General features: G+C 37.1%; 1 protein-coding gene and 1 non-coding gene across 5 annotated transcripts in view; both read left to right on the top strand.

Annotated features, from left to right (window-relative positions):
- Positions 1-26,812, top strand: part of RC3H2 (ring finger and CCCH-type domains 2) — a 52,957-nt gene that overhangs the window by 7,946 nt on the left and 18,199 nt on the right. For all 4 annotated transcript variants that reach the window (XM_055541070.1, XM_055541069.1, XM_055541071.1 and 1 more), the window contains exons 3-9: positions 2,384-2,501; positions 5,123-5,356; positions 14,342-14,517; positions 20,196-20,396; positions 20,855-20,987; positions 21,102-21,220; positions 22,473-22,585. In XM_055541070.1, the coding sequence (XP_055397045.1) occupies positions 2,384-2,501; positions 5,123-5,356; positions 14,342-14,517; positions 20,196-20,396; positions 20,855-20,987; positions 21,102-21,220; positions 22,473-22,585 (1,094 nt within the window). The remainder of the gene's footprint in view (positions 1-2,383; positions 2,502-5,122; positions 5,357-14,341; positions 14,518-20,195; positions 20,397-20,854; positions 20,988-21,101; positions 21,221-22,472; positions 22,586-26,812) is intronic.
- Positions 20,666-20,776, top strand: LOC129623928 (small nucleolar RNA SNORD90). The gene has a single exon (XR_008700677.1). It is a non-coding gene; the product is annotated as a small nucleolar RNA SNORD90 (small nucleolar RNA).

The raw sequence follows: 26,812 nt of genomic DNA, 5'->3' as shown, positions 1-26,812 counted from the left end.
TTGTATTCACTACTGTGTCAACACTACTTATGTTTTTAAGTGATTTTGGTGGATAAGAAACATTTTTATATAAGCATGTATAAATATTTAGTCATTACACCTATATTTATGAAAATAAATATAATCAAAGCTTTGGCCACAGATCAACCATCTAGATAGAACCCTTAAGTGGAGGTTTTTTGATTTTCCTTAAAACTTTGTTTGACTTTTAGGATGATGTTATAATAAGAAAATAGATCTATATAGATATATATACATATATAAGATGGATATATAGAAAACTAATTTTTAGAGTGTCAGTAACAAATTCTGCAGTTTCTGCTTATGTGCATATGCTATAAAAATAACATTTCTTATTTATCATTTTATTGAATCAGCAAGACCCTAGATTTATAATAATTTCTATTTAATAAGGGCTTACTTTGTTTTAGGTATGCTGGTAAACAGTCCACATCTATTATTATCTTGTCATAGCTCTTCAGGTAGTTATTATCCCCATTTTACAGGTGAGGAGGAAAATGAAATTCTGTACATCATGTACTACATATTTTAATACTACAATTTTAGTACTACATATGAAAGCAAGAAAGTAAGGATTTTTCTGATTAATCACTTCTTAGAAAATTCAGTGAATTAAAATACTCCATTCTTTTAGTGTCTTGATACTTGAGGTTTTTCTTTTAAAGCAATTTCTTTTCACTGTTTATAATCCAGTTAGGCTGTGAAATCAAGACAAATCTATATTCAACAATGTGTCATAATTTAATTAGCAGTTTTTTTCTTAAGGGTGCGTAAAATAATGGTGCCTCTTGCAGGTAGTGGCATCTTAGATCCAATAATACAATACTGTAGATTATTTGTAATAATACTAAGCTATCATTTATTTAGCATCTGCTATGGATCAGGTGAAGCTTCCCTGGTAAAGAATCTACCTGCAATTCAGGAGACCCAGTTCAAATCCTGGGTTGGGAAGTTCCCCTGGGGAAGGGATAGGCTACCCACTCCAGTATTCTTGGGCTTCCTTGGTGGCTCAGATGGTATCCGCCTGCAGTGTGGGAGACCTGGATTCTATCCCTAGGTTGTGAAGATCCCCTGGAGGAGGGCATGGCAACGCACTCCAGTATTCTTGCCTAGAGGATCCCCAGGGACAGAGGGGCCTGGCGGGCTACAGTGCATGGGGTTGCAAAGAGTTGGACATGAGTGAGTGACTAAGCACTCGGCACATAGGTCAGACATAGTGGTTTTTCTTTTACTTAAAAATGTTCTCTCAGTTGGTCCTTAAATTATCTTGCAGTTCTTTACATAGCTTGCATTACCTTTTCAGCCTCAGCTCCTGTACTATCCTCAGTCTTTCCACTTAAGCCGCTCTGGCCTGCTAACCAGTTGTTAGCTACACCAAACATATTCCCACCTGAGGGCTTTTGCACTGAGTGCTGTTTTGACTAAGATACTCATTTCTTTATTCAGATGTCACGATTCATAAGGAAGCCTATCCTGACCACCCTTGTTCAAATTGCAGTCCCCCTCCAATACTCTCAAATCCCCCTTACCTTTGCTGTATAATTTTTACTGATCATCTTCTATCATGCTATTTAATTGTTTTTATTTATCAGCCATGTGTTCTCTTTACTAGCATGTAAGCTATGGCAAGAAATGTTTTGCCTGTTTTGCTCACTGATAGATGCCTAGTGCCTAAAACTGCTTGGCACATGGTAAGCACTCCGTGAATATCAATACTTGTTGGATTAAACTGAGTTTTCAGATGGCACAATTAGATAGGGATTTTCATCTTCATATTGTGGGTAGAGAAACCATGACTTGGAACAGTTAAATAATTTATTAAAGATTACTTGTAGAAATTGAAGAGCTGCCCAATATTTTACCCAAGCTTTGACCTTGCATTGAGAACAAGGTGGGGCAGATTATAAAAATTATAGTAAGTAAGTTATATGGGAAGAAGGTGTTAAGGGGGAAACGTTCTCCCTTTTTACCTACTTTTTATTTTGAAATGCTTTTTTTTTTTTAATCGCAAGAAGCAGTACACAGAGAACCGGTATGACTTTCTGTAGCCTCTCCTAATGTTAGCACTTTTCTGAGTTATAGCATTGTTATCCCCAAGGAATAACATGGATACAGTACAATTAGTTACCACCTTTTTTTTCCTCTCAGTAATTCACCCAATCCATACTGTTAAGTATGATATCTTTGGTTCTTAGAAAGCAGTTTGGCTAGGTACTTGGCTTTAATTTTACTTAAACTTGTTTGATGTATTGTGTCTGTATTAGAAGTTTATACTCACTAAGATTATCATCAAATGTAGAGTTAACAATTGCATGAATTAGATGAATGTATTTCTTCAGTTTTTTTTTTTGTTTGTTTTTAGGTACCAGATCATCAGTCAGTAAAGTTAAGTAATTTAGGTGAGAACAAACACTATGAGGTTGCAAAGAAATGTGTTGAAGATTTGGCACTCTACTTAAAACCACTAAGTGGAGGTAAAGGTAAGTATTTTTGTGGGTGAGTAGGCCTTGGTAATATATTAACTTTGAAATACTTGGTGTTGATACCCTGTTAAATAATTTTTAGTTTTGAAAAATGAGATTGTTTGGAGAGACCATGGATGTCTTTTTGATTGAGAACATTATATATATTTTTGGAGATAGTATTGCTATTAATTTAAGAATTCATCAGATATGTTGAGATTTGTACATTGTTTATGTTAAACTAATGGTGCTATAGCAGAATATTAGCTTTAATGAATCCTACTAAGACAATTTCATGTATTTATTCAGTCGTTTATTAAATTTTAGGAGCACCTGCAATGGCTAGGGTCTTCCTGGACCCCACAGTCCATTGATTAGATGGGCAAAGAAGTTCAGTAAGTGCTGTGACAGAAATGGAATTCTATTTTATCACTGCATCTTCAGTAACTAGCAGGTCATAGATGTAATACAAAGTTGAGTGAATGAATTAATGAAATATTTATTTTGCATGTGCTCTATGTTTTGCACTGTTGGATATTTTGGACATAGTGACTTCCTTGAGAAGTATATCCTATCTACCTCATTCATTCATGGAGCAGATACTTAAAGAGCATGTACTCAGTACCAGGCACTTATAAAAACATTTAGTAAAAATGTCTGCCCTTATAGCACTTACGTTTTGGAAAAAGAAAGTATAATTAAAAGCATAATAAAAACATTGTATAGTATGTTATAAATGATATTTGCTGTTGAAAGAAAACAGTACAGTTAAGTGGATCAGAAATGTCAGAGTGAGGGGAAAAGGGTGGGTTGCAATTTTAAACAAGGTAATTAGTGTGGACCTTGTTAAGATGGTAGCTTCTGAACTTGAGATGAAAGAGATGAAGCAGTTAACCATGTAGGTTCCTGGGAAAAGACTGTTCCAGGCAGAGGAAATAGCAAAGTCCCCAAGACATGCGTATTGTCTTCAAAGAACAACAATAGGAAAGTGTGCCTGGGGCAGAGTGTGTGAGGGTATGGGGTAGACGAAAGCGTTATGGGGTAGAAGAAAAGAAATGGTGAGACCGGATGATGTACAGACTTGCAGCCCTTTTTAAAGACTTGAGCTTTTACTCTGAGTGAAATTGGGGAATTACTCTAGGGTTTTGAGCAGAGAAGTGACATGATCTGACTAATGGTGAAAGGGTCACCCTAGCTGCTCTGTTGAGAATTCAGTGCAGAAGGGCAGGGTTGGGACCAGGGTATTGGTTAATAGGCTAATGGGACAGGGTTAGTAGCAGTGGAGGTAGTGGAAAGTAGGTAGTCTGGATGATTTTTGAGATAGAGTCAGAAGGATTTCCTAAATTATTGGATGAGGGGCATGAGAAAAAGATCTGAGTCAAGTGTGATTCTTGAGTTTTGGGGCCTGAGCACCTGGAAAGAGAGGTTACCATCAACTTAGACAAGGATGCAGGTCAGTCAGGTTTAGGTAAGAAGATCAAGAGTTCATTCAATCTTAGTTATGTTGAATTTGGTTATATCAGATCTTCACTTGGATGCTATTGGGTAACCGGTAAATGTATATTAAGGACTAGGTATAGGAGCTGTAATTTTGGGCAGTCATTAGCATAAATAGTATTTAAACCAATAAGACTGAATGAGATCACATAAGTAGTGAGTATAGAAAACAAGAACTGGGTCCTAGGCCGTTTAACATTAAGAAGTCAAGAAGAAAAGTTGAGATCAGCAAAGAAGACTGGAAAAGATGAAGGAGGGAAAAAATAAGAGAAAGTGGTGTTCTGGAAGCCAAATAAAGAATGTTTTTAATGGAGTTAGGAGTGATCTGTGTTGAGTCCTGTTGAAAGGTTAAATAAGGTAAGGATTGAGAATTGACCCCTGATGTAGCAAGGTGGAGGTAAGTCTTGTCATGAGGAGCAGTTTTGGTCACGTGATGGTGGCACAAACATGATTGGAGTAGGTTTTAAAGATTGTAAACCAAGGATTTGGAGATCGTGAATATAGGCAACACTAGAGGATTTGCTACAAAACGGAGGAAAGAAATGGTGCAGAGGGGTAGTGGTAAAGGGATGAATACAAAGATTTATTTTTAAGATGTATAAAATAACAGCATGCTGTTCTTACTGTATGTTGATGCAAATGAGCAAGTAGAAAGGGAACAATTGATGTAGGAGAGAGGGAAGAATTGCTGAAGCAGTATCTTTTAGTTGAAAAGGGAATTGGATTTAAGATATTGTCCTGGAGCTGTGTTCTAAATGTCTTGTGTACAGTAAAACAAAACAAAACTGTTGTTAATTGTTACTTTTAGATTTAACTTTTCATTTATTTATCTTCAATGGTTTTAGTAAAGATGAAGAATAGACTTAAAAAAACCCAAATTGCTGTCTTTTGTGGGACACATATAACCCAGAGAACAGGATACCCAAATAAAATTTGAGGTAATTAAGATTAAGACTCCAGTTACCACAGAATAGTAATAAACAGGGACAGAACAATGATTGTCAAAAAATGAAAGTACCTTATAAGGAACTCATAAGAAATTGTGGCTTAATAGTTGAATACTAGGTATTTTTATTAAATAGATAATGAAATTGACTTTTTTATTTTAATTGAAAAAAACTGTAGTTTCCTTTTTCTTGAAGGTGTAGCTAGTTTGAACCAGAGTGCACTGAGCCGTCCAATGCAAAGGAAACTAGTGACACTTGTAAACTGTCAGCTGGTGGAGGAAGAAGGTCGTGTAAGAGCCATACGCGCAGCCCGTTCACTTGGAGAAAGGACTGTAACGGAGCTAATATTACAGCACCAGAACCCTCAGCAGTTGTCTGCCAACCTATGGGCTGCTGTCAGGGCTCGAGGATGCCAGTTTCTAGGGCCAGGTAAGATAGATCACTGTCTTATTGGCTATCAGGGCTAGAGGGTGCCAGTTTCTAGGAGTAGGTGAGAATGCTCTGATTTATGCATACAAATTTTAACATAATGAAAGATAAACTTTTTTTTTTATTTTTATAATAACCACCCTACCTTGGGGTGCTTGATATGTTTGTTTTTGCTGCACTGGTCTTCATTGCAGCAAATAGGCTTTCTCTAGTTGCAGCATACGGGCTTTTCTTGTGCAGCATGGGCTTAAGTTGCCCCACAGCATGTGGGATCTTAGTCCCTTGTCAGGGATCGAACCCATGTCCCCTGCACTGGAAAGTGGATTCTTAACCACTGGACTACCAGGGAAGTCCCAACTAGTTTTTATTAATTATAACTTATATGATGAACAGGGCTATAGTATCTTTGAATAAATTTCTTTTTTTTTTTGAAATTTCTTATTTAATTCTCAACAGTCTTTAAGTGACACAGACCCAACTTTACAAATTAGAAAACTGAATTAGAGAGAGGCCTAATATTGCACACGTAGTAAGTAAAGGAAAAATAAACTTTCTTTTTATGAAGAAAATTAAAAGTTCATGATTGTCTTTAAAATTGGGAAACAGAAAAATTATTAGAAAAAATGAGAATCACCAGAGTTTTTGTAGTTACCATCAACTGCATTCGTTTTTTAAAAAATCTTTACCTATACCAAGGTTATGAAGTACTTTTCTGTGATATCGTATTGTTTTACCTTTCTGATTTAGAACTATATAGGCTAGGAAGAATTTATTTGTGTGGATGAAACTTTTTAAATGGCATTGGGACTACTAGATAGACATTTGGAAAAACATAAAATTGGATGTATTTCTTTTTTTTTTTGCATGAATGTATTTCTTATATTCCTTAGCTATATAAATTTTAAATAGGTTAGAAATACTTATGATTAAAAAATAAATTATATAAGTAATAAAAACTTAAAACTCAGTATTCACAAAGCTAAGATCTTGGCATCTAGCTACATCACTTCATGATAGATAGATGGAGAAAAAAATGGAAACAATGACAGACTTTATTTTCTTGGGCTCCAAAATCACTGTGGATGGTGACTGCAGCCATGAAATTAAAAGATGCTTGTTCCTTGTAAAAAAAGCTTTGACAAACCTAGACAGTGTATTGAAAAGCAGAGACATCACTTAGCCGACAAAGGTCCATATAGTCAAAGCTCTGGTTTTTCCGGTAGTCACGTATGGATGACTGTGAGAGTTGGACCATGGCTGTGCGTAAAAATTGATGCCTTCAAACCATGGTGCTGAGAAAGACTCTTGAGAGTCCCTTCGACAGCAGGGAGATCAAACTAGTTAATCCTAAAGGAGATCAACCCTGAATTGGAAGGACTGATGCTGAAACTGAAACTTCAATACTTTGGCCACCTGATGAGAAAAGCCAACTCAGTGGAAAAGACCCTGAACTGGGAAAGATTGAGGGCAGGAGGAGAATGGGATGACAGAGGATGAGATGGTTGGATGGCACCACCAACTCAGTGGACATGAGTTTGAACAAACTCTGGGAGATAGTGAAGGACAGGGAATCCTGATATGCTGCAGTCTGTGGGGTTAAAAAGAGTCAGGTGTAACTGAGTGACTCGACAACAACAAAAAGTGAACATAAGAGTGAATTTCTTTATAACCTAGAAGTAGGAAACACACTTTTCTTTGGCTCCGAATCCAGAAGCAATTACAGAAAAGATTGATATTTGACTATATAATTTTTAAAAATTATATCATAATAAAGCCTCATAAGAAAAGTAAGATGAAAGATGATGCTGTGGAAGTACTACACTCAATATGCCAGCAAATTTGGAAAACTCAGCAGTGGCCACAGGACTGGAAAAGGTCAGTTTTCATTCCAGTCCCAAAGAAAGGCAATGCCAAAGAATGCTCAAACTACCGCACAATTGCACTCATCTCACACGCTAGCAAAGTAATGCTCAAAATCCTCCAAGCCAGACTTCAGCAGTACGTGAACTGCGAACTTCCAGATATTCAAGCTGATTTTAGAAAAGGCAGAGGAACCAGAGATCAAATTGCCAACATCCACTGGATCATGGAAAAAGCAAGAGAGTTCCAGAGAAACATCTATTTCTGCTTTATTGACTATGCCAAAGCCTTTGACTGTGTGGATCACAATAAACTGTGGAAAATTCTGAAAGAGATGGGAATACCCGACCACCTGACCTGCCTCTTGAGAAAGTTATATGCAGGTCAAGAAGAAACAGTTAGAACTGGAACAGTTAGAACTGAACATGGAACAACAGACTGGTTCCAAATAGGAAAAGGAGTTCGTCAAGGCTGTATATTGTCACCCTGCTTATTTAACTTCTGTGCAGAGTACATCATGAGAAACACTGGACTGGAAGAAGCACAAGCTGGAATCAAGATTGCCAGGAGAAATATCAATAACCTCAGATATGCAGATGACACCACCTTTATGGCAGAAAGTGAAGAGGAACTAAAAAGCCTCTTGATGAGAGTGAAAGAGGAGAGTGAAAAAGTTGACTTAAAGCTCAACATTCAGAAAACAAAGATCATGGCATCCGGTCCCATCACTTCATAGGAAATAGATGGGGAAACAGTGGAAACAGTGTCAGACTTTATTTTTGGGGGCTCCAGAATCACTGCAGATGGCGACTGCAGCCATGAAATTAAAAGATGCTTACTCCTTGGAAGGAAAGTTATGACCAACCTAGATAGCATATTCAAAAGCAGAGACATTACTTTGCCAACAAAGGTCCGTCTAGTCAAGGCTATGGTTTTTCCAGTGGTCATGTATGGATGTGAGAGTTGGACTGTGAAGAAGGCTGAGCGCCGAAGAATTGATGCTTTTGAACTGTGGTGTTGGAGAAGACTCTTGAGAGTCCCTTGGACTGCAAGGAGATCCAACCAGTCCATTCTGAAGGAGATCATCCCTGGGATTTCTTTGGAAGGAATGATGCTAAAGCCGAAACTCTAGTACTTTGGCCACCTCATGCACAGAGTTGACTCATTGGAAAAGACTCTGATGCTGGGAGGGATTGGGGGCAGGAGGAGAAGGGGATGACAGAGGATGAGATGGCTGGATGGCATCACCGACTCGATGGATGTGAGTGTGAGTGAACTCCGGGAGTTCGTGATGGACAGGGAGGCCTGGCGTGCTGTGATTCATGGGGTCGCAAAGAGTTGGATACGACTGAGCGACTGAACTGAACTGAACTGAAGAAAAGTAAAAAAAAAAAAAAAGAGAAACTTGGGGAAATATTTATATAATATCACATACAAGGGGCTTATATAACTAATATATAATCGTGTTGTACGTAGTTGCTCAGTCATGTCTGACTCTGCAACCCCATGAATTGTAGCCCGCCAGGTTCCTCTGTCCAAGAAGAGGATTCTCCAGGCAAGAATATTGGAGTGGGCATGGGTTGTCATGCCCTCCTACAGGGGATCTTCCTTATCCAGGGATTGATCCCAGGTCTCCTGCATTGCAGGCAGATTCTTTACCGTCTGAGCCACCAGGAAAGCCCAATATATTTACTTGTAAAAAAACTCAGAAGAAATATACCAGCCACCCAATTAAAAAATTGACCAAAAATGCAGACAATTCAAGGGAAAAAGTAATGTAAATGGCCCTCAAACATATAAAAAGATACTCAGTCTTTCTCATATTAAGAAAAATATACATTAAAATCACACTGAAATACCATTTCTCACCTGTCAGATTGGCCAGATTTAAAAGTCTGACAACTTTGTTGTCAAGCCTGTGGGAAAACAGGTACTTTCATCCAGTAATAGTGGGAATGCAAAGTGGGACAAAGTGTAGAGAGAGGAATTTGTCAGTATCTAGCAAAATCATCTGCACATCTACTCTTTGGCCCAGCAGTCCTTTTTCTAGCAATCTGTCCTATAAATATGGTGAAAAATATAGAATGCATAAATTTAATAAAGCACTATTTATAATAGCAGACATCTGGAATGAACTTGAAAGTCTGAATAGGAAACTGGCTTAGTAAACTGCTATCCTTCCAGTGGATTGCCTTGCAACTGTTGAAAGGAATGAGGAAAATGTGTATAGTATGCTGCCTATGATAATGTAATATACATTACGATAGAAAATAAGCAAGGTGCAGAATAATATGCTTATTGTAGGAAAGCAAATTTTTATCTCGAAAAGGAAGAAAAACCATTTTCAAATTATTTGTTTATATTTTTCAAAAGAACATTGGTAGGAAAAGTTACAACATAATAAACATGTAGTCAGGAAGAACAGAGGGAAACCAGACAGGACCAGAAGCTAGAGCTCTCTCAGTGTACCTTGATTTGTACTTTGAACCTGTGTAAAGGTTTTATGTAATTTTAAAATGATTTTTAGTAAATATGAGTTTTAGAAATTTAAATAAAATGAATAGAACAAAAAAAATGCCTAAAAACAAAAAGCTAAACATTATTTTGGCAGCATATTCATCAGGAAAGAATTAATTCAGGTGACTTTAGAACACAGTGTTTTGATTTTTATATTCCTGGTGTGATATATAATAGATTATATTCACTAGTCTTACTGATACTGTTATTTTGAAACGAATTAGGATACAGCAAGTAAGTAGTTATATTAATGCCATCAGAAACGAAGATTTTTGACATTTAAAAAGAGATATAAGTATGAAATCAAAGAATTTATGTAAAAAGCCTGCATCCTTAAATTTTAATTGGCAAATAAGTACAGACTCATTTAATTTTCTTTTTCTAGAAAATAAGTATTTCCTAACTGTCCACTGTAAAGGCTTGAAAGGAATGAATAGCCATAGCACCCAGATAACATTTCATACTAAAAAGAAGTAGGGCTCTTTGAATAAATGTCTTATGCCAGTTCTAGGGTAGAAAAAGTACAAGATGAGCCTGGGAAGTCTTGTGCTAGAAAGTAAAAAAGCTTTTAAAGACCATCGGAATCTTGTCAAAAGGACACAATTTGAAAAGGCTCCCACTGGATAAAAGTGGGACAATTTGAACTTGTAAATGAATAATGACTATAATGAATTAAAAAACATAAAATGTGTAAAAATCCGTGATCTTGTAATGTTAGTACAGAAAAAATTAATTGGTTATCTTTGTCAGTTACTACAACACCAACACATTATGCTAAAAATTGGAAAAGGAATAGAAAAAAATCAAGCATGCTTTTTCTGCCTTTTTAAATTACTTTCAAGGACAGTTTCTCAGAATTTTGAGGGTAAGTTTTTCCTTTAGCAGAGTTCTAGCTAATAAATATAGGAAAGAAAATGTTAAAGTTAGAAAAATCACATCAGGTGAATTAATGGGTCTAGGTAAGAATTACTATTGGCTGTTAAAACCAGTAGATGAAAGGTTGAAAGTGAAAGTGAAGTCGCTCAGTTGTGTCTGACTCTTTGTGACCCCGTGGACTGTAGGCCACCAGGCTCCTGCATCCATGTTATTTCCCAGGCAAGAATACTGGAGTGGGTTGCCATTTCCTTCTCCAGGGGATCTTCCCAACCCAGGGATCAAACTCGGGTCTCCTGCATTGCAGGCAGACGCTTTAACCTCTGCGCCACCAGGGAAGCCCAGATGAAAGGTTAGTAAATGCAAAAGGCCTGAACCCACTGATGAATCTTGATATTACTAAAAGTGAGACATCTAGGTCTTATATACCTGTATGATACACAGAATAAGAAGTATGCTTGCCCCGCCCAAAACCCCCAAAAGCTAAAATCTTATTCCAAATCTAATCAAGTCTCTAGTTTACATGAAATAAGGAGGATAAGGGCATACCATAAAAAAAAAGTGCAAAATTAGCGAAATTGAGAATGTGGGATATTGTTTAGAAAAATGATTGTTTCTGCAACCAGTTATTTTGTTCTAAATGGGAGGGTGGGAGAGTGTTGAGAAACTAGTATAGATTTTTCTTGTTAAGCGTGAAGACATACAAATCAAAAGCTACATATGGACTTTGGCTGCTTACTCAAAGAAACCAACTGTAAGAGGAAATTTTGAGACAGTGGGAGAAAATTCAGCATGGATTGGATATTAGATGATATCAAGGAAATATATTTATTTTTTTAGACATGGTAATAGTGTTATGTTAATTTTTTTAAGTGCTTACCTGTTAGAAATACATAATGAATTATTTAAGGATAAAGTGCTATGTTATCTTGGATTTACTTCAAACCACTCCAGCTAGAACAAACTAGAGAAGTGGATAATGAGTAGATCAGCCCTTACTGGCAGCAGCTGTATTATGAATGCATGTTATTTCTACTTTTGTATATGTTTTATTTTATATAATACAAAGTTAAATTGAAAAATAATTTTGAAAATCCATAGAAAGTGAAAGTGAAGTCACTCAGTTGTGTCTGACTCTTTGCAACCCCATGGACTGTAGCCTGCCACGCTCCTCCGTCCATGGGATTTTCCAGGCAAGAGTACTGGAGTGGGTTGCCATTTCCTTCTCCAGAGAATCTTCCATATTTATATATAATTTGAGAATGCCGCCTGTGGATATTTCCTCATGTTTATTTACCTTATCTAAGAAGCACTAGGTGGTGTGTTGGTTTAGTCGCTAAATCATCTCTTGACTCTTGTGACCTCGTGGACTACAGCCAACTAGCCTCCTCTGTCCATGGGATTCTCCAGGAAGAATATGGAGTGGGTTGCCATTTCCTTCTCCAAATCTTCCTGACCCAGGGACCCGCATCCCCTGCACTGCAGGCAGATTCTTAACAGTGAGCCACCATGGAAGCCTAAGAAGCACTAGACTAGTTATCAAATATCCTGTGTTCTGAAACTCAACGACAAAAAGATAATAAATAGCACAATTTAAAAATGGCCGAGGGCTTAAATAAATATTTCTACATAGAAGATACATAGATGGTGAAAAAGTCCATGAAAAGATGCTCAGAGTCATTAGTCATTAAAGAAATGCAAGTCAGAATCACAGTGAGATACCATTTCATATCCACTAGGTTGTCTGTAATTTAAAAAGTGGAAAATAAAAGTGTTAATCGAGGATGTTAGGGAACTTGGGAATGTAAAATGAGGCAGCCCCTGTGGAAAAACAATTTGGTGGTTCCACAGAAAGTTAAATGTAGAATTACCTTATGATCCAGCATTTCCACTCTTAGGTGTATACCCAAAGGAACTGAAAACAGGTATTCAAACTAGTATTTGTGCATGAATATTTATAGCAGTGTTACTCAAAATAATCAAAAGGTGGAAGCAATCCCATCAGTTTTTATGAATGGATAACCAATATGTGGTATATTTATAAATACTGTATTATTTAGCCATAGAAAGGATTGAAATACCAATACATACCACAATGTGGATGAACTTTGAAAATGTTATTTTAAGTGAAGGAAGTCAGGGAATAGGTCACATATTCTGCATACACAAATGTCAGTCCATAGAACCAGACATCAGGCTAGTAGTTGCTGGAGGCTGCAGGGGTCAGTGGTATGAGGAGTGACTGCTTAATGGTTATTGAGTTCCTGTCAGATAATGAAGATGTCTTAGAACTAGATAGAGTTGATGGTTTTACAACATTGTGAATTGTTTACTTTAAAATGGTTAATTTTATGTTATATGAATTTTACCTGAATTTTTAAAAAGTCCTTGTTTATAGTTATTATTTTGTTGCTTACTGATTGTGAAACTTGGCCTAGTCACTTAACTTTTCTGAGTCTTGATGTCCCACTTTGAAAAAGAAGGGATTTGATTTTTAATCTAGATTCTAGATAATCTTTCAGTTCCATTGTTTTCATTGAGAACCAGTATATTTTTACCAAAAAGTTACTAGAATAGAGAATTCCTTTGTACTCTTTATCCATATTCACTCATTTGTAATATTTTTTGCTATATTTGTTATATAGTTCACTTTCTCTTCTTTTTGAACCATTTGAGAGTAGGTTGCCTATTTCATGCCCCCTTTACTGCTTACACTTAAGTCTTTTTTTAATTAAAAAGAATACATTCATCAAATTCAGAAAATTTAAATTTAAAACTTATATTCCAGTTTTGTTGGTTATTCCAGAAATATCTTTTATGGCATTAATTTTTTTCATTTTATGATTGAGTCTAAGATGATGTCATGTATTTATTTGTCACAGCCGTATGTGACATGCAGGGTCTTTAGTCCTCTACCAGGGATTGAACCCATACCCTCTTCAGTGGAAACACAGAGTCTTAACTATTGGACTGCCAGGGAAGACACTGTCATACCTCTTTTTAGTCTTCTTTAACATAGTACCATTCCTCAGTCTTTCTTTGTCTAATGTTGCTATTCTTGAAGAATACAGGCAGTTATTTTATAGAATGTTCTTAATTTGGGGTTTTTTGATATCCCCTTATGATTAGATTCAGATTATACTTTTACCTCCCTGACTGGAAAGCAACACAAATTGATGCCTTTAGGTATTGCATCCAGTGGCTAATACCACTTTTACTATATACAAAATATATATATATTTATATATATATATTTTATATATATATATATATTTATATATATATATATATATATAACCACAATATAACCACTATATACAAAATAATTCTGACAGGCAAAGCAACAGTCTCAAGCATAAAAAAATTACCATTTATTTTAGGACTACTGTGTGTCCTTCACATGTTATTTGTCAGAGTAGCTCTGTGAGTTTTATAAACAAGGGCCTTTTTCACTTCAACATTATGATTATCTAGTTGACTATTACAAAGCTATAGAGGATATATTTTGTTTAAAATCTGTTTACTTGTATTTTGATTGGTTGTTTAGTAGGACACGTCTTTTGCTTGATTACTTTCTAAGTAAACTATATTTGTGTATGTATGATGTTCTCTTTTTGTGCTAAGTATTTGAGTACTAGAGATAATGAACCACTATAAACTAATATCCAAAGAAGACTGACAGATGTGATCTGCAGGGCTCCTCATTTATCATGAACTCATGTTCTTTTCTTATAGCTATGCAAGAAGAGGCTTTGAAGTTGGTGTTACTGGCATTAGAAGATGGTTCTGCTCTCTCAAGGAAAGTTCTGGTACTTTTTGTTGTGCAAAGACTAGAACCAAGATTTCCTCAGGCATCAAAAACAAGTATTGGTCATGTTGTGCAACTACTGTATCGAGCTTCTTGTTTTAAGGTAAGTAGCAAGCAACCATCTGAACATTGCATGCCTGGAATGGGTGTTACCTGGTCTCGAGGCCCCAGAAATAAAAGAGATAAAGGAGACTTTTCCTTCTGTATTTAATGTATCTGTTAATACTGTAGATGTATAATACTGCTATGCATGGGTGTAAGAACACATAATGTGAAGGTGTCAGCAACACTATGAGGAAACAAGTTTGGTAAACTTGACTCTTGGAATAGTAAAAATGAACTGAAGAAGCCTAATTCATTTATATTTACCACCTTAAAAGAGAGTCAGGAACCATACTGAAAACTTAATAAAAGAAGGCAGATATTTTAACTTGCCCATTATTATTTTTATCTCTTTCTCTGTTGTGATTAGATTAAAGCCTTTAAACTGAAGGTAGCCCGTATGTTGTCCTGGGGACAACAGGAGAGTAAAAGTTGAGGATTGCCCACTGTGCATTTAGATAATAAGGTTTTTGTCAGAGAGGCTAGGGATGAACCCTAAGCTATTTCAAAATGTAGTTTCCTTGTCAGATAGGCTTATGGGTGATGACAAGTGCTGAGAGACATGGAAAGAAGGCTGAATCCTCAAAGTTTCTGCATGATACAGGAATGTAAGTTGCTGGTGAGGTCTTGAGCAAAGGGACCATGTCTTGGAATAGAAAGGCCCATTGGCTTCTATAAAAGTAAAACTTCTGGATTTGAAACCAAGCCTTATTTAAGCTGTTTTGCTGATTTTATAGCTCAAGAGTGATAACGATATAAGCAGAAAGAGGTTTTTTGTGTGTGTGTGCTCTGCTTAGTATGAGGTGAGAGGTTAATTGATGATGAAAATATGTTCAAATGAGTTATCTTCACAAATGAGAGTTGGACACTCTCTGCCTGCAAGTTACAGTGCTTGATTGTGTCCTTAGGGAAACAATTGAAACGAATCTCTGGTTCTTCAGACAATGTTTTTGGCTAAGCATCCAGATGACCGAGCTCATTTATCATCCTGAAGTGACCAGCTAGGTTCTTACACTGTGCCTTACAGATTTAATGTTGTTCTTTTCCTCAACAGTATCATACAGATTTGTGGTTCATAATTGTCACACATCTACAACTGCTCCTAATACCTGACATTTGAATAACACTAAGTTTAGAAAGAGATTTCAGTATCATGCTCTCATTTCATCCTATACTGCTGCCCTATAGTTTAAAATGTTAAAAGCAGTGTTTTGGTGAATAAAAGGATATCATGCTGACAGCTGCTGAAAGACCTCTCTCCAGGGACATTAGTAAACTACTCTGAGTGAGTCAAGATATTTTCCTTGACTCTAGACTTAGAGACCTGAATTTTGGGCATTCCTAAGGAGCAGAATCATAAACGAGGTCACATACTACATGTTATCAATTTTATTAATTTGTAATTAGAAGTTCAGCTCTTAAATGACTTTAATTCTCATGTTGTAGATATTTTCCAGTAGAAGATTATCAAACCTTTGCTTGCTTAGCATGAAGTCAGAGCAAAGGGAGTTGATGATTCCAGTGTTTAATGCAGTGGTTCCAAAATGAAGATACACATCAGAATCGCCTATGGGATTTTGCAGAGTGTACATACATTCCTGGTCCCATCCCTAGATATTTTATCTGATAACAAAAATACATCAGTGCAACTTGAACATTCATATATACTTTTTAATTATGTGGTCTTCGAAGCCAGGGATTCTGATTACTTGAAATTGTAATTTTCAAAACTTCATGGGTGAGAGAAAAAAGAAAAAAACTTCATGGGTGATTCTGATGCCTGTTATTAGAACTTGAATAGGCCAGGCTCTGCAAGCCACCTATAATACATACATCTTTACAGTTCAGGTGGATGATGTTCATACTACCCAAGAGCACCCTGTACCCTTGTGGTTGGATGAGTGTTACCACCCTCTGGTTTTTTAGGTTTCTTTTTTCTATGTTTTAGATTAATAATTCTTCCTTTTGTTTCTTTAAGTATATTATTTTGAGATTTCGAAGTTATACTCTGCTCTTTCTTAAATTAAATGTAAGATCATGTTGATTAGAATTTTGGGTCCCGTACTTTTCTATAATGTATATATTCTCAAAGAGAATTGTGATTTGATACTATTAAGTTAACTCTCAGATTGATTTCCCAGTCTTTATGTTCTAGAGGTCATATTACTGTTGTCTCCTGTGCCACCAGTAGCAATTGAAACAACCAGTGAGGTGGTCTGGGGATATTTCCATTTTACTGATGAGGAAATCATCAATGTGAAGAGTTTGAACAGTGTGCTCAGTCTAAGTCTCAGAGCCTCTACTAGGCCTAGGTCGTCTGAAGTCTAACCAAGTATCAGATTTCACATGGCCATTAGCAGATTTTATGGTTCAGGAATAAGTGTATTTTTTATTGTGAAAATTAACTAGGTACATACTTTTAGATAATTAGTTTCAGTAAGACATGTAAAACTCTACCTTTGAATTTGTTTTTTGTCACTTAAGTATAGATTAAAGCTGTAAAAATACCCTATGCCATGCTAACTCACTTCAGTCGTCACCGACTCTGTGCGACCCCATAGACGGCAGCCACCAGGCTCCCCCGTCCCTGGGATTCTCCAGGCAAGAACACTGGAGTGGGTTGCCATTTCCTTCTCCAATGCATGAAAGTAAAAAGTGAAAGAGAAGTCGCTCAGTCGTGTCCGACTCGTAGCGACCCCATGGACTGCAGCCCACCAGGCTCCTCCATCCATGGGATTTTCCAGGCAAGAGTACTGGAGTGGGGTGCCATTGCCTTCTCGGAAAAATACCCTAATAATCTTTATGGTGGTGGCAGGAAATTTCTCAGTTTCTTAATCATCAACTGTAGTGCTCAGTTCAGTTCAGTCGCTCAGTCGTGTCCAACTGTTTGCGACCCCATGAATCACAGCACGCCAGGCCTCCCTGTCCATCACCATCTCCCAGGGTTCACTCAAACTAACTTCCATTGAGTTGGTGATGCCATCCAGCCATCTCATCCTCTGTCGTCCCCTTCTCCTCCTGCCCCCAATCCCTCCCAGCATCAGAGTCTTTCCCAGTCAACTCTTCGAATGAGGTGGCCAAAGTACTGGAGTTTCGGCTTTAGCATCATTCCTTCCAAAGAAATCCCAGGGATGATCTCCTTCAGAATGGACTGGTTGGATCTCCTTGCAGTCCAAGGGACTCTCAAGAGTCTTCTCCAACACCACAGTTCAAAAGCATCAATTCTTTGGCGCTCAGCCTTCTTCACAGTCCAACTCTCACATCCATACATGACCACTGGAAAAACCATAGCCTTGACTGGACGAACCTTTGTTGGCAAAGTAATGTCTCTGCTTTTGAATATGCTATCTAGGTTGGTCATAACTTTCCTTCCAAGGAGTAAGCGTCTTTTAATTTCATGGCTGCAGTCGCCATCTGCAGTGATTTGGGAGCCCAGAAAAATAAAGTCTGACACTGTTTCCACTGTTTGCCCATCTATTTCCCATGAAGTGATGGGACCGGATGCCATGATCTTTGTTTTCTGAATGTTGAGCTTTAAGCCAACTTTTTCACTCTCCTCTTTCACCTTCATCAAGAGGCTTTTGAGTTCCTCTTCACTTTCTGCCATAAGGGTGGTGTCATCTGCATATCTGAGGTAACTGATATTTCTCCTGGCAATCTTGAATCCAGCTTGTGCTTCTTCCAGTCCAGAGTTTCTCATGATGTACTCTGCATAGAAGTTAAATAAGCAGGGTGACAATATACAGCCTTGACGTACTCCTTTTCCTATTTGGAACTAGTCTGTTGTTCCATGTCCAGTTCTAACTGTTGCTTCCTGACCTGCATACAGTTTCTCAAGAGGCAGGTCAGGTGGTCGGGTATTCCCATCTCTTTCAGAATTTTCCACAGTTTATTGTGATCCACACAGTCAAAGGCTTTGGCATAGTCAATAAAGCAGAAATAGATGTTTTTCTGAAACTCTCTTGCTTTTTCCATGATCCAGCGGATGTTGGCAATTTGATCTCTGGTTCCTCTGCCTTTTCTAAAACCAGCTTGAACATCAGGAAGTTCACGGTTCACATATTGCGGAAGCCTGGCTTGGAGAAATTTGAGCATTACTAGCATGTGAGATGAGTGCAGTTGTGTGGTAGTTTGAGCATTCTTTGGCATTGCCTTTCTTTGGGATTGGAATGAAAACTGGAAATTGGAAAAAAAAATGTACATACTTTAATTAAAAAATATTGCTAAAAATGCTTACTGTCATCTGAGCCTTCAGCAAGCTTTAGTCTTTTTGTTGGTGGAGGGTCTTACATCATTGTTGATGACTGACTGACCAGGGCGGTACTTGCTGAAGGTTGGAGTGCCTGTTACAAAATCTTAAAACAGCAGCACAGCTTGCCCCATGAATTGAGTCTTCCTTTCACAGATAATTTCTCTGTGGCATGCAGCTTACCCACAGCAGAACCTCTTTCAGAATTGAAGTGGATTCTCTCAAACCTCGCTGCTGCTTTATCAACTAAATTTATGTTTTATTCTAAATCCTTTATTATCATCTCAACAATCTTCACAGCATCTTCACCAGGAATAGATTCTATCTCAAGAAACAACTTTCTTTGCTTATCTTTAAGCAACTCCATTAAAGTTTTATTGTGAGATTGCAATAATTCAGTCACATATTTAGAATCCACTTCAGTTCTTGTTCTTTTGCTTTTTCTACCATGTCTGCAGTTACTTCCTCCACTAAAGTCATAAATCCTTCAGAGTCATCCATGAGAGCTGAAATCTTCTTCTAAGTTCCTGTTAATATTGATATTTTAACCTATTCCCATGAATCACGAATGTTCTTAGTGGCATCTAGAGTGCCAACAGGTTTTCAGTCTACATTGCCCTGATCCATCAAAGGAATTACTATCTATGGCCGTGATAGCCTTACAAAATGTATCTTCTATATAATAAGGCATGAAAGTCAGAATTACTCCTTGATCCATGGGCTGCAGAGTGGAAGTTGTGTTATCAGGCACGAAAACATTACTCTTTTCGTACATTTCCATCAGAACTCTTGAGTTACCAGGTGCATTGTCAATGAGCAGTAATATTTGGAAAGGAATTTTTTTCCTAAGCAGTAGGTCTCATCAGTGGGTTTAAAATTCCCAGTAAACCATATTGTAAACAGATGTGCTGTTATTTGGGTTTTGTTATTCCATTTCTACAGGCAGAGTAGATTTAGTGTAGTTCTTAAGGACCCTAGTATTTTGGGGGAGGTAAATGAGGATTGCTGCTACTGCTAAGTCACTTCAGTCGTGTCCGACTCTGTGCAACCCCATAGACGGCAGCCCACTAGGCTCCTCTGTCCCTGGGATTCTCCAGGCAAGAATACTGGAGTGGGTTGCCATTTCCTTCTCCAAAATGAGGATTTGCCTCAATTTAATATCACCAGTTACATTAGCCCCTCACAGAAGAGTCAGCCTGTCCTTGGAGCTTTGAAGACAGGTCCTGACTTCTCTCCGACTGTGAAAGTCCTAGAGTGTCTTCTAAGAATTTTTAGTAAGTAGATTATTTTTTTGTACCTTGTTCATGTTGTATCTGATAGGCTATAGGTACCTCCCCCTTTTAAAATAAAGAAAAAGTTGGTTGGGGGAGTGGTGAGAGCAAAACAAATCTGATGGGTTTTTGTTTTTTTTTTCTCCTTTCTATTTTTAGGTTACCAAAAGGGATGAAGACTCTTCTCTGATGCAGCTAAAGGAGGAATTCCGCAGTTATGAGGCTTTACGCAGAGAACATGATGCCCAAATTGTTCATATTGCTATGGAAGCAGGACTCCGTATTTCACCTGAGCAATGGTCCTCACTTTTGTATGGTGACTTGGCGCATAAATCACACATGCAGTCTATCATTGATAAGGTTTGTGAAATTAGAGATGCTAATTTTATATCATTGTTAATCTTGATGAATATTTGAATCTTCTGAAGGAACTAAAGAGAAAACCAGTTGGGAGAGTCCTGTTTTTACATGTAAATATCTCATAGATATCATTTCTCTCTTTTTTATTATTTTCTAATTTTCAAAATAAACTAAGGGAGGCGATAGGGAAGCAAATACGGGTATTGACATAAAAACAGCCTAGCTTACCAAGTCTGTCATTTATCTAGATTCTGACACCAGATAGCTAATAAATAAGTTTCTAAGTGTCTACTGATGAATTTCATAGGGCAGATTCTGAGGTGAAAATTTAATTCATCATTGATACTCCTACTATGGAATCTGAAGACACTTGAAAACCTATTCAGTATGTTGATTGAATAAAAGCATTTGAATATAGATGTGTTGTAAAAACCTTTTCATTTTCTTTTTTGTGTTAGCTGCAGTCTCCTGAATCCTTTGCAAAGAGTGTTCAGGAATTGACAATTGTTTTGCAACGAACAGGTGACCCAGCTAACTTAAATAGATTGAGGCCTCACTTAGAGCTTCTTGCAAATATAGACCCTAATCCAGGTATGTGAGAATATAATTGCTTATGCTTTTTAAAAAAATGATTTCCTATACACAAGAGATTTACTGCTAACGAATTTTTTTTCTTCATCTTATCTGCTTGGTGGACTATTTTAGATGCTGTTTCACCAACTTGGGAGCAGCTAGAAAATGCAATGGTAGCTGTTAAAACAGTGGTTCATGGCCTAGTAGACTTCATACAAAATTATAGTAGAAAAGGCCATGAGACACCTCAGGTAAGTAAAGTTATTTCTCTTCTGACTGCTCTTATTTCTAATGGAGCATGCTGAACATCTTAACAGGCTGTTTGGTTAATGGACTCCTTATTTGACAGCCCTGTCACATAAGTTTTTATTCTCTGTTCTTTTGAGAGAAACCTAAGTTTTAGTGTACCTGATAGTGTACCTGATTCGTAGTACAGCAGTAGTTTGGGGAGTGTCTTGAATATGAGTTCACTGCAAGTTTTTTTGACTGGCTGTAGATCTGATTCCATCCAAATATTTTGCCTGATTTTTTCTTAATTTGGGGAAATTGTCACTTTTTTCTCATTTGTTGCCATTCCAGTGAGTTCATATTTGTAAATGTGTGGAAATAAAGTATTTTCAATGTACTTTTGAAGGAGTTATTTAAGGTAAAACCGTTTATTCTAATAATAACATCCGTTTATTAAGTTATTATGAGCCAGTCTCAATATTTTTCAAAGATTATTTCTAATCCTCCCAGCCACCTGCAAGGCAGTTGCTGTCTCCAAGTTGAAGTTGAAAGAGGTTAAATAACATATCTAAGATCATGGTGGCAGTAAGTGAGAGAACTGGGATCAAGTCTACTCCAAAGTGATCTTTCCACTCTTCTGTCCTTATTCTATTAGAAGACGTTATAATGTTCAAAAATTAGCTAAAAGATGAATGTTTCATCTTAAGGTCACGGAAATAACAATGATGTCTTAGAGTTTGATGCAAATTATAGCAGTCATGATGTTTTTATATTTTGCCTCATTATTTGTATAAACTTAGCACCGACCCTTGGAAGAAAGTTATACTCTGAAGTTGACAAGTAAAATTAGTGTTTCTTAAATTTTAACTTCTAGAGTAAGTTGTATTCTTCCTTTTCCTGAGAATGTTTAAGTAGACAAAGCTTACAGCTTTTTTAATGCTTTTTGACATTGTTTGCTTGGTTTGATATCATAATTTTGAGACATCAATGAATTTTGATGAAAAAATCTTTTATTTTTGTGGACATTTTGTTGACAGATAAGTAATGCAGCATTTGAACTAGTTCCTGATGATCCTCAGAAGGAGTATCTAAAATGTCAACTCATGATTACGCCATGTAACTCATAACAGGAAACAGGGCAGTGGTAGTTACGTCAGCACAAGAATTGTCTAATGTGAAAAGGAATTAAAGGTGTCCTCATAGAACTCTGATGTCACAAGGAGTGAGTGAGAACTGAAATCTTCATTTATCCGCATACTGATTTTCTTTTTGTAGCCTCAGCCAAACAGCAAATACAAGACCAGCATGTGTCGAGATTTGCGACAGCAAGGAGGGTGTCCACGAGGAACAAATTGTACTTTTGCCCATTCTCAGGAAGAGCTTGAAAAGTAAGTTAAGAGAACTCTATTTTATTTGGATTTAATTTTTGGTCATCATGAAAGAGTCATATAGAATCAAAGTTTGTGATGAGTTTCGAAGATGCAGTTAAGTCCACATCATGGAATTCTTCAGATTGAAAAATAACCTTTACTTTTGAAACCATACCTTGTTGCTTCTGGCAGCATAGTTAACAAGTGATTTAAAACCTTATTCAGGAATCTAATTTTAGACCATTGTAGAGCTAGAATCCATGTTTCTGCTAAGCACCTGTGCAGAATGAAAACATTCTTATGCTTAGAGTCTTATTTACTCAGGTTCTATTGAAGGTAACAGCTGAGTCTCAGGTAAAATGGTAAAGCAGATACATTTTCTTTTTATGGGCTTTTGGTCTTTTTAACATTCTTTTCCCTCTCTCTTGTCCTATAGGTAATCCCTTTTTCTATGTCCACTTATCCCAGACATAAAAGTAAATGGAGATAAACTGTAATAAATGTTGTCAAAGTTTTGGTTGTTCTGTTTTTTAACCAAAACATTCATCATTGAGATCTCACCAAAAATTGATTCCAGCCTTTCTACTGAATATCTCACCTGTATATCAACTGTTAATGGACATCTCTCTTTTGTTTTTAGATACTTTAAATCCAATTTGAGCTAATTTTCTCCTCATATATTGATGTCTTCTCTTGTATACACCGTGTGCCTACTCTCCCCAGGTGTACCCTGTCCAGTCAGTTATATATTCCATGCTATTGGAATAATTTTTGTCAGCTTTCACTTGCTTGTCTTAGTCAAGTCTGTCAGTTCGGCTTCCTGTATATTTCTTAACTCTTGTTCTTTCTCTCGTTGTAGTCTAACCTGTCATCCCCTTTTCTTGATTCGTATTTGCCTCCTAATTAGTTATCTTATAGCTGTGGTTGTCTACCCTCAACCCCATTATTCCCAACAAAATAGGGGGAACTTCGCATTTAAGGCTCATTGCAGATAATGAGAAGCTTAGGAATCCCTGTTGATAAAGATATAAAGTCTACTCTGTGGCCTGCAAGTCTCTGTGTCATCTACTTCATGCCTACTTTTTGGGGGGGTCGCTAGCCCCACACCACTCTGTATGTAGAATTTTAGTTCTCCAACCAGGGTTCAAACCTGCGCCAACTACATTGGAAGCACAGAGTTTTAACCACTGGACAGCCAGGGAAGTCCCCTGGCCTACCTTTTTTACTTCATCTCGCAGTGCTTCCCATTTAGGAGACCTCCTTTGGGAAGCCCTTAAACTTAAAAAAGTTGGAGAAGAAATTGTGTGATTTCATTGCCATTATACTCACAACTGGTGCCCACCTGAAAATCCATTTTCCATCTTATATCTTCAAATTGGCTTCCTATTCTTTATCTCCAGTCCTACTTTAGAACTTTGTTATTTCTTGCCTGAACTTATAATAGTAGTAGTAAAAAGAAGCCAAATTAATTGGTCAGATTTTGTGCCAGGTGCAGTGTTTAATGTTTTACATGTGTATGTTTACCCAGTTTGTCGTTTTGAGCTATGTAGCTTTTTACATGCATCTCCCTATGTCTCAACCAAGATTTTATTTTGCAAGTAAGTGTATAATCTTGTCCATCTTCTGCTTTAAATTCTTAATTGGTTCTCAGTATATTATTGCTGGTTCTGGGCCCAGTCTTGCTTTCCAGCCTTACTCCACCTTTTGTGTTACTTTTTTAAGGTACATCCAGTTTACTACTATACACTTTCTCTCTTTCTTCTTTCCTTTGTACGTGTGTTCACTTTATATCATATACTCTCCTTTTCTCTGTTTGGAGAGCTCCTATTCCTGATTGTACTCAGGTAGCATCTTCCATCTGAAAACCTCTGTGACTTCCAGGCAGTGTTAGTTGCTACCTTCACTGTGCTTCTGTAGTACCCTATACCTGGTAACTTTATAACTACCAGTTTGCTTACTGTGTTGCAGTTATTTACTTACTTTGTGTATTTTCACTGGACTTCATTTATTTATGGATTATTCATCTTTATATTTTCTGAACCTAACAAGTACTGACATGTAAACTCAGTATATTTATGTTGAAAGAGTAGATAATCGACAGTTTATATTTCCAACCAGTTTCATACTCTGTTGCTCTTAAATAAAAAGAAGAAGGAGAAACAGGATAATACAAAGGATTGAGGAAGTGGAAGATGTCATTATCCCATTGGTTAAAAAAAAATGCATGTTGCTACCCAACTCAGACTTTTTGAGGATGGATCCTTTTTCTTAACTCACATAATGTACCAGGAGGAATTCGAATGCAAATGTTTAACTTAATTTTTTTACTCTGGCCTGCTTTCTCTATTGTACATATCTCTAACCAAACAAATGCCCCAGATCTCTCTTAATATTTGTATGAATATATTTTAGAGTATAGGGTATCAGAATCCTTTTCCCAAGGATTACTGCATTCTGGAGAGTGACAAAAGCCTGAGGTCATCCATCTCAACAAATATATTTAAAAATGGTTGTTAAGTGCTAGGTACTTATTTGAGATACTTCTAGTGGTGAAAGAGGAACATTAAACATGTAAGCAGATAATTTCAGCTACTGATAAAATGCTATAAAGTCTGAGGTGGAAACAAAATTGGCTTGAGGTGGAAACAAGTTCAGGAACTAGAAGGATGACCAGTGTGTTGGGAGGATGGAGAATGAGAAGAATGGAGAAAGATAATGTTGGAGAGGCTAGGCAAGAGTAGATCATACTGGCTTGGTGGACACTGGCAAAGAGTTTGCCTTTTATTTTGGAAGCCATTTTAGTGGTTTATTCAAATGGAACAATGGGATTGTAATTTTGTCTTAAAAATGTTACTCTGGTAACTACATGGTGGACTGCTGCAGTGGTTCAGGCATGAGATTAGTCGCTTGGTCCTAGGATTATAGTAATTGAGGTGATGACAAATAGCCAGACTTGGGATATATTTTAGAAGTAGAGCTGATTTGACTAATGGATCGAATGTGAGGTATAAAGAAAAGAGAAGCAAGGATGACTCCAAGGTTTGGGGCCTGTGTATACTAAGTGATGTCTTTTACTGAGATAGGAAATGCTTGGGGGTAGAAAATCAGTAGTTCTCTTGGCCATGTGAAGTTTAAGGCTTACTCCACATTCGTATAGCAAATATTTATAGAACCCCTAGTGTGCACCAGGTACTGTGCTAAAGACAGATGAATATAAAAGGCAAAATCCTTTCTCTCATGGGGCTTACACTGTAGTAGAGAAGATCAACGTAAAGTGAATAAATAGAAAACATAATACCTGGTATTGATTGGTTCTATGAAGAAAAGTAACAAAGTAAGGAGAAAGAGAATGACTGAAAAGGGGAGGTATTTTAGATGAGATTGTCTGGAAAGGGATCCCAGAGACTATGACATTTAATCAGACACCTGAATGAAGCGTTGATGCACTGGAGAAGAAAAGATGATTATAGGAGTAAAGTCTTGGAGAGGGCAAATGGGCTTGGGCCTGGGGTGTGAGTGGAAAGATTGACCTGAGTTCAGAACAGTAGCGCTTCATCCCTTATTTTATGTGGAATGTGTAGTTACAGAAGCAGGAGGGTTGGTGGAATTAGTGGTGGAAAGATAAATAACGCTCCTCTGGTGTCATCTTTTCTGTGTTAAGTGGGAGGCAGTATCATCAGCTATGATGGGGCTATGGAGAGTGAAAGGGAAGAGGATGTTAGACATATGAAAGTTAATTTAGTAGAGAAGTATATTAATGTATTGCTTGGCCATTTTAAGTGATCATAATTTTGAAATGAATCTACTCAGCATGACTGCATGATTTTTCTCTAGCAACAGTCACCTACTTGAGCAGGCACAGGATAAGAGAATAAGTAACAAATTGGATTGGGGCTTTACCAGGTGAGTTCAACAAGGTAATTGGGCCAAGAGAGTTTAAGGTAGGAATTAATGGTGGATAATGGCTTCTAAACTTGGTAAGGCAGGGAACAAATGCTTGTGGGGGCTCCTTAATGACTTTAAAAGAATAGAAAGTAGTTGACTTTTTCATCTGTGAGGTCCAGATTCCAAGTCTAAGTCGTTAGCTGCCTGGATGTTAGAAGTCCAGTATTCATCCCTATTTATCTTTTACTTTACTTTCTTTTGTTAAGATTTTACTTCTCATCACTTCTTTCTTTTAGGAGACCCACAATTAAAACTTTATTTTTCACCTGCAAGAGCAGTGTTAAGGATATCTGAGCTTTA

Source organism: Bubalus kerabau, chromosome 11 (genome assembly GCF_029407905.1).
Source record: "Bubalus kerabau isolate K-KA32 ecotype Philippines breed swamp buffalo chromosome 11, PCC_UOA_SB_1v2, whole genome shotgun sequence".
NCBI lineage: Eukaryota > Metazoa > Chordata > Mammalia > Artiodactyla > Bovidae > Bubalus > Bubalus kerabau.
Note: the sequence above shows the minus strand (reverse complement) of the source record. Positions and strands in the feature narration are given on the sequence as shown.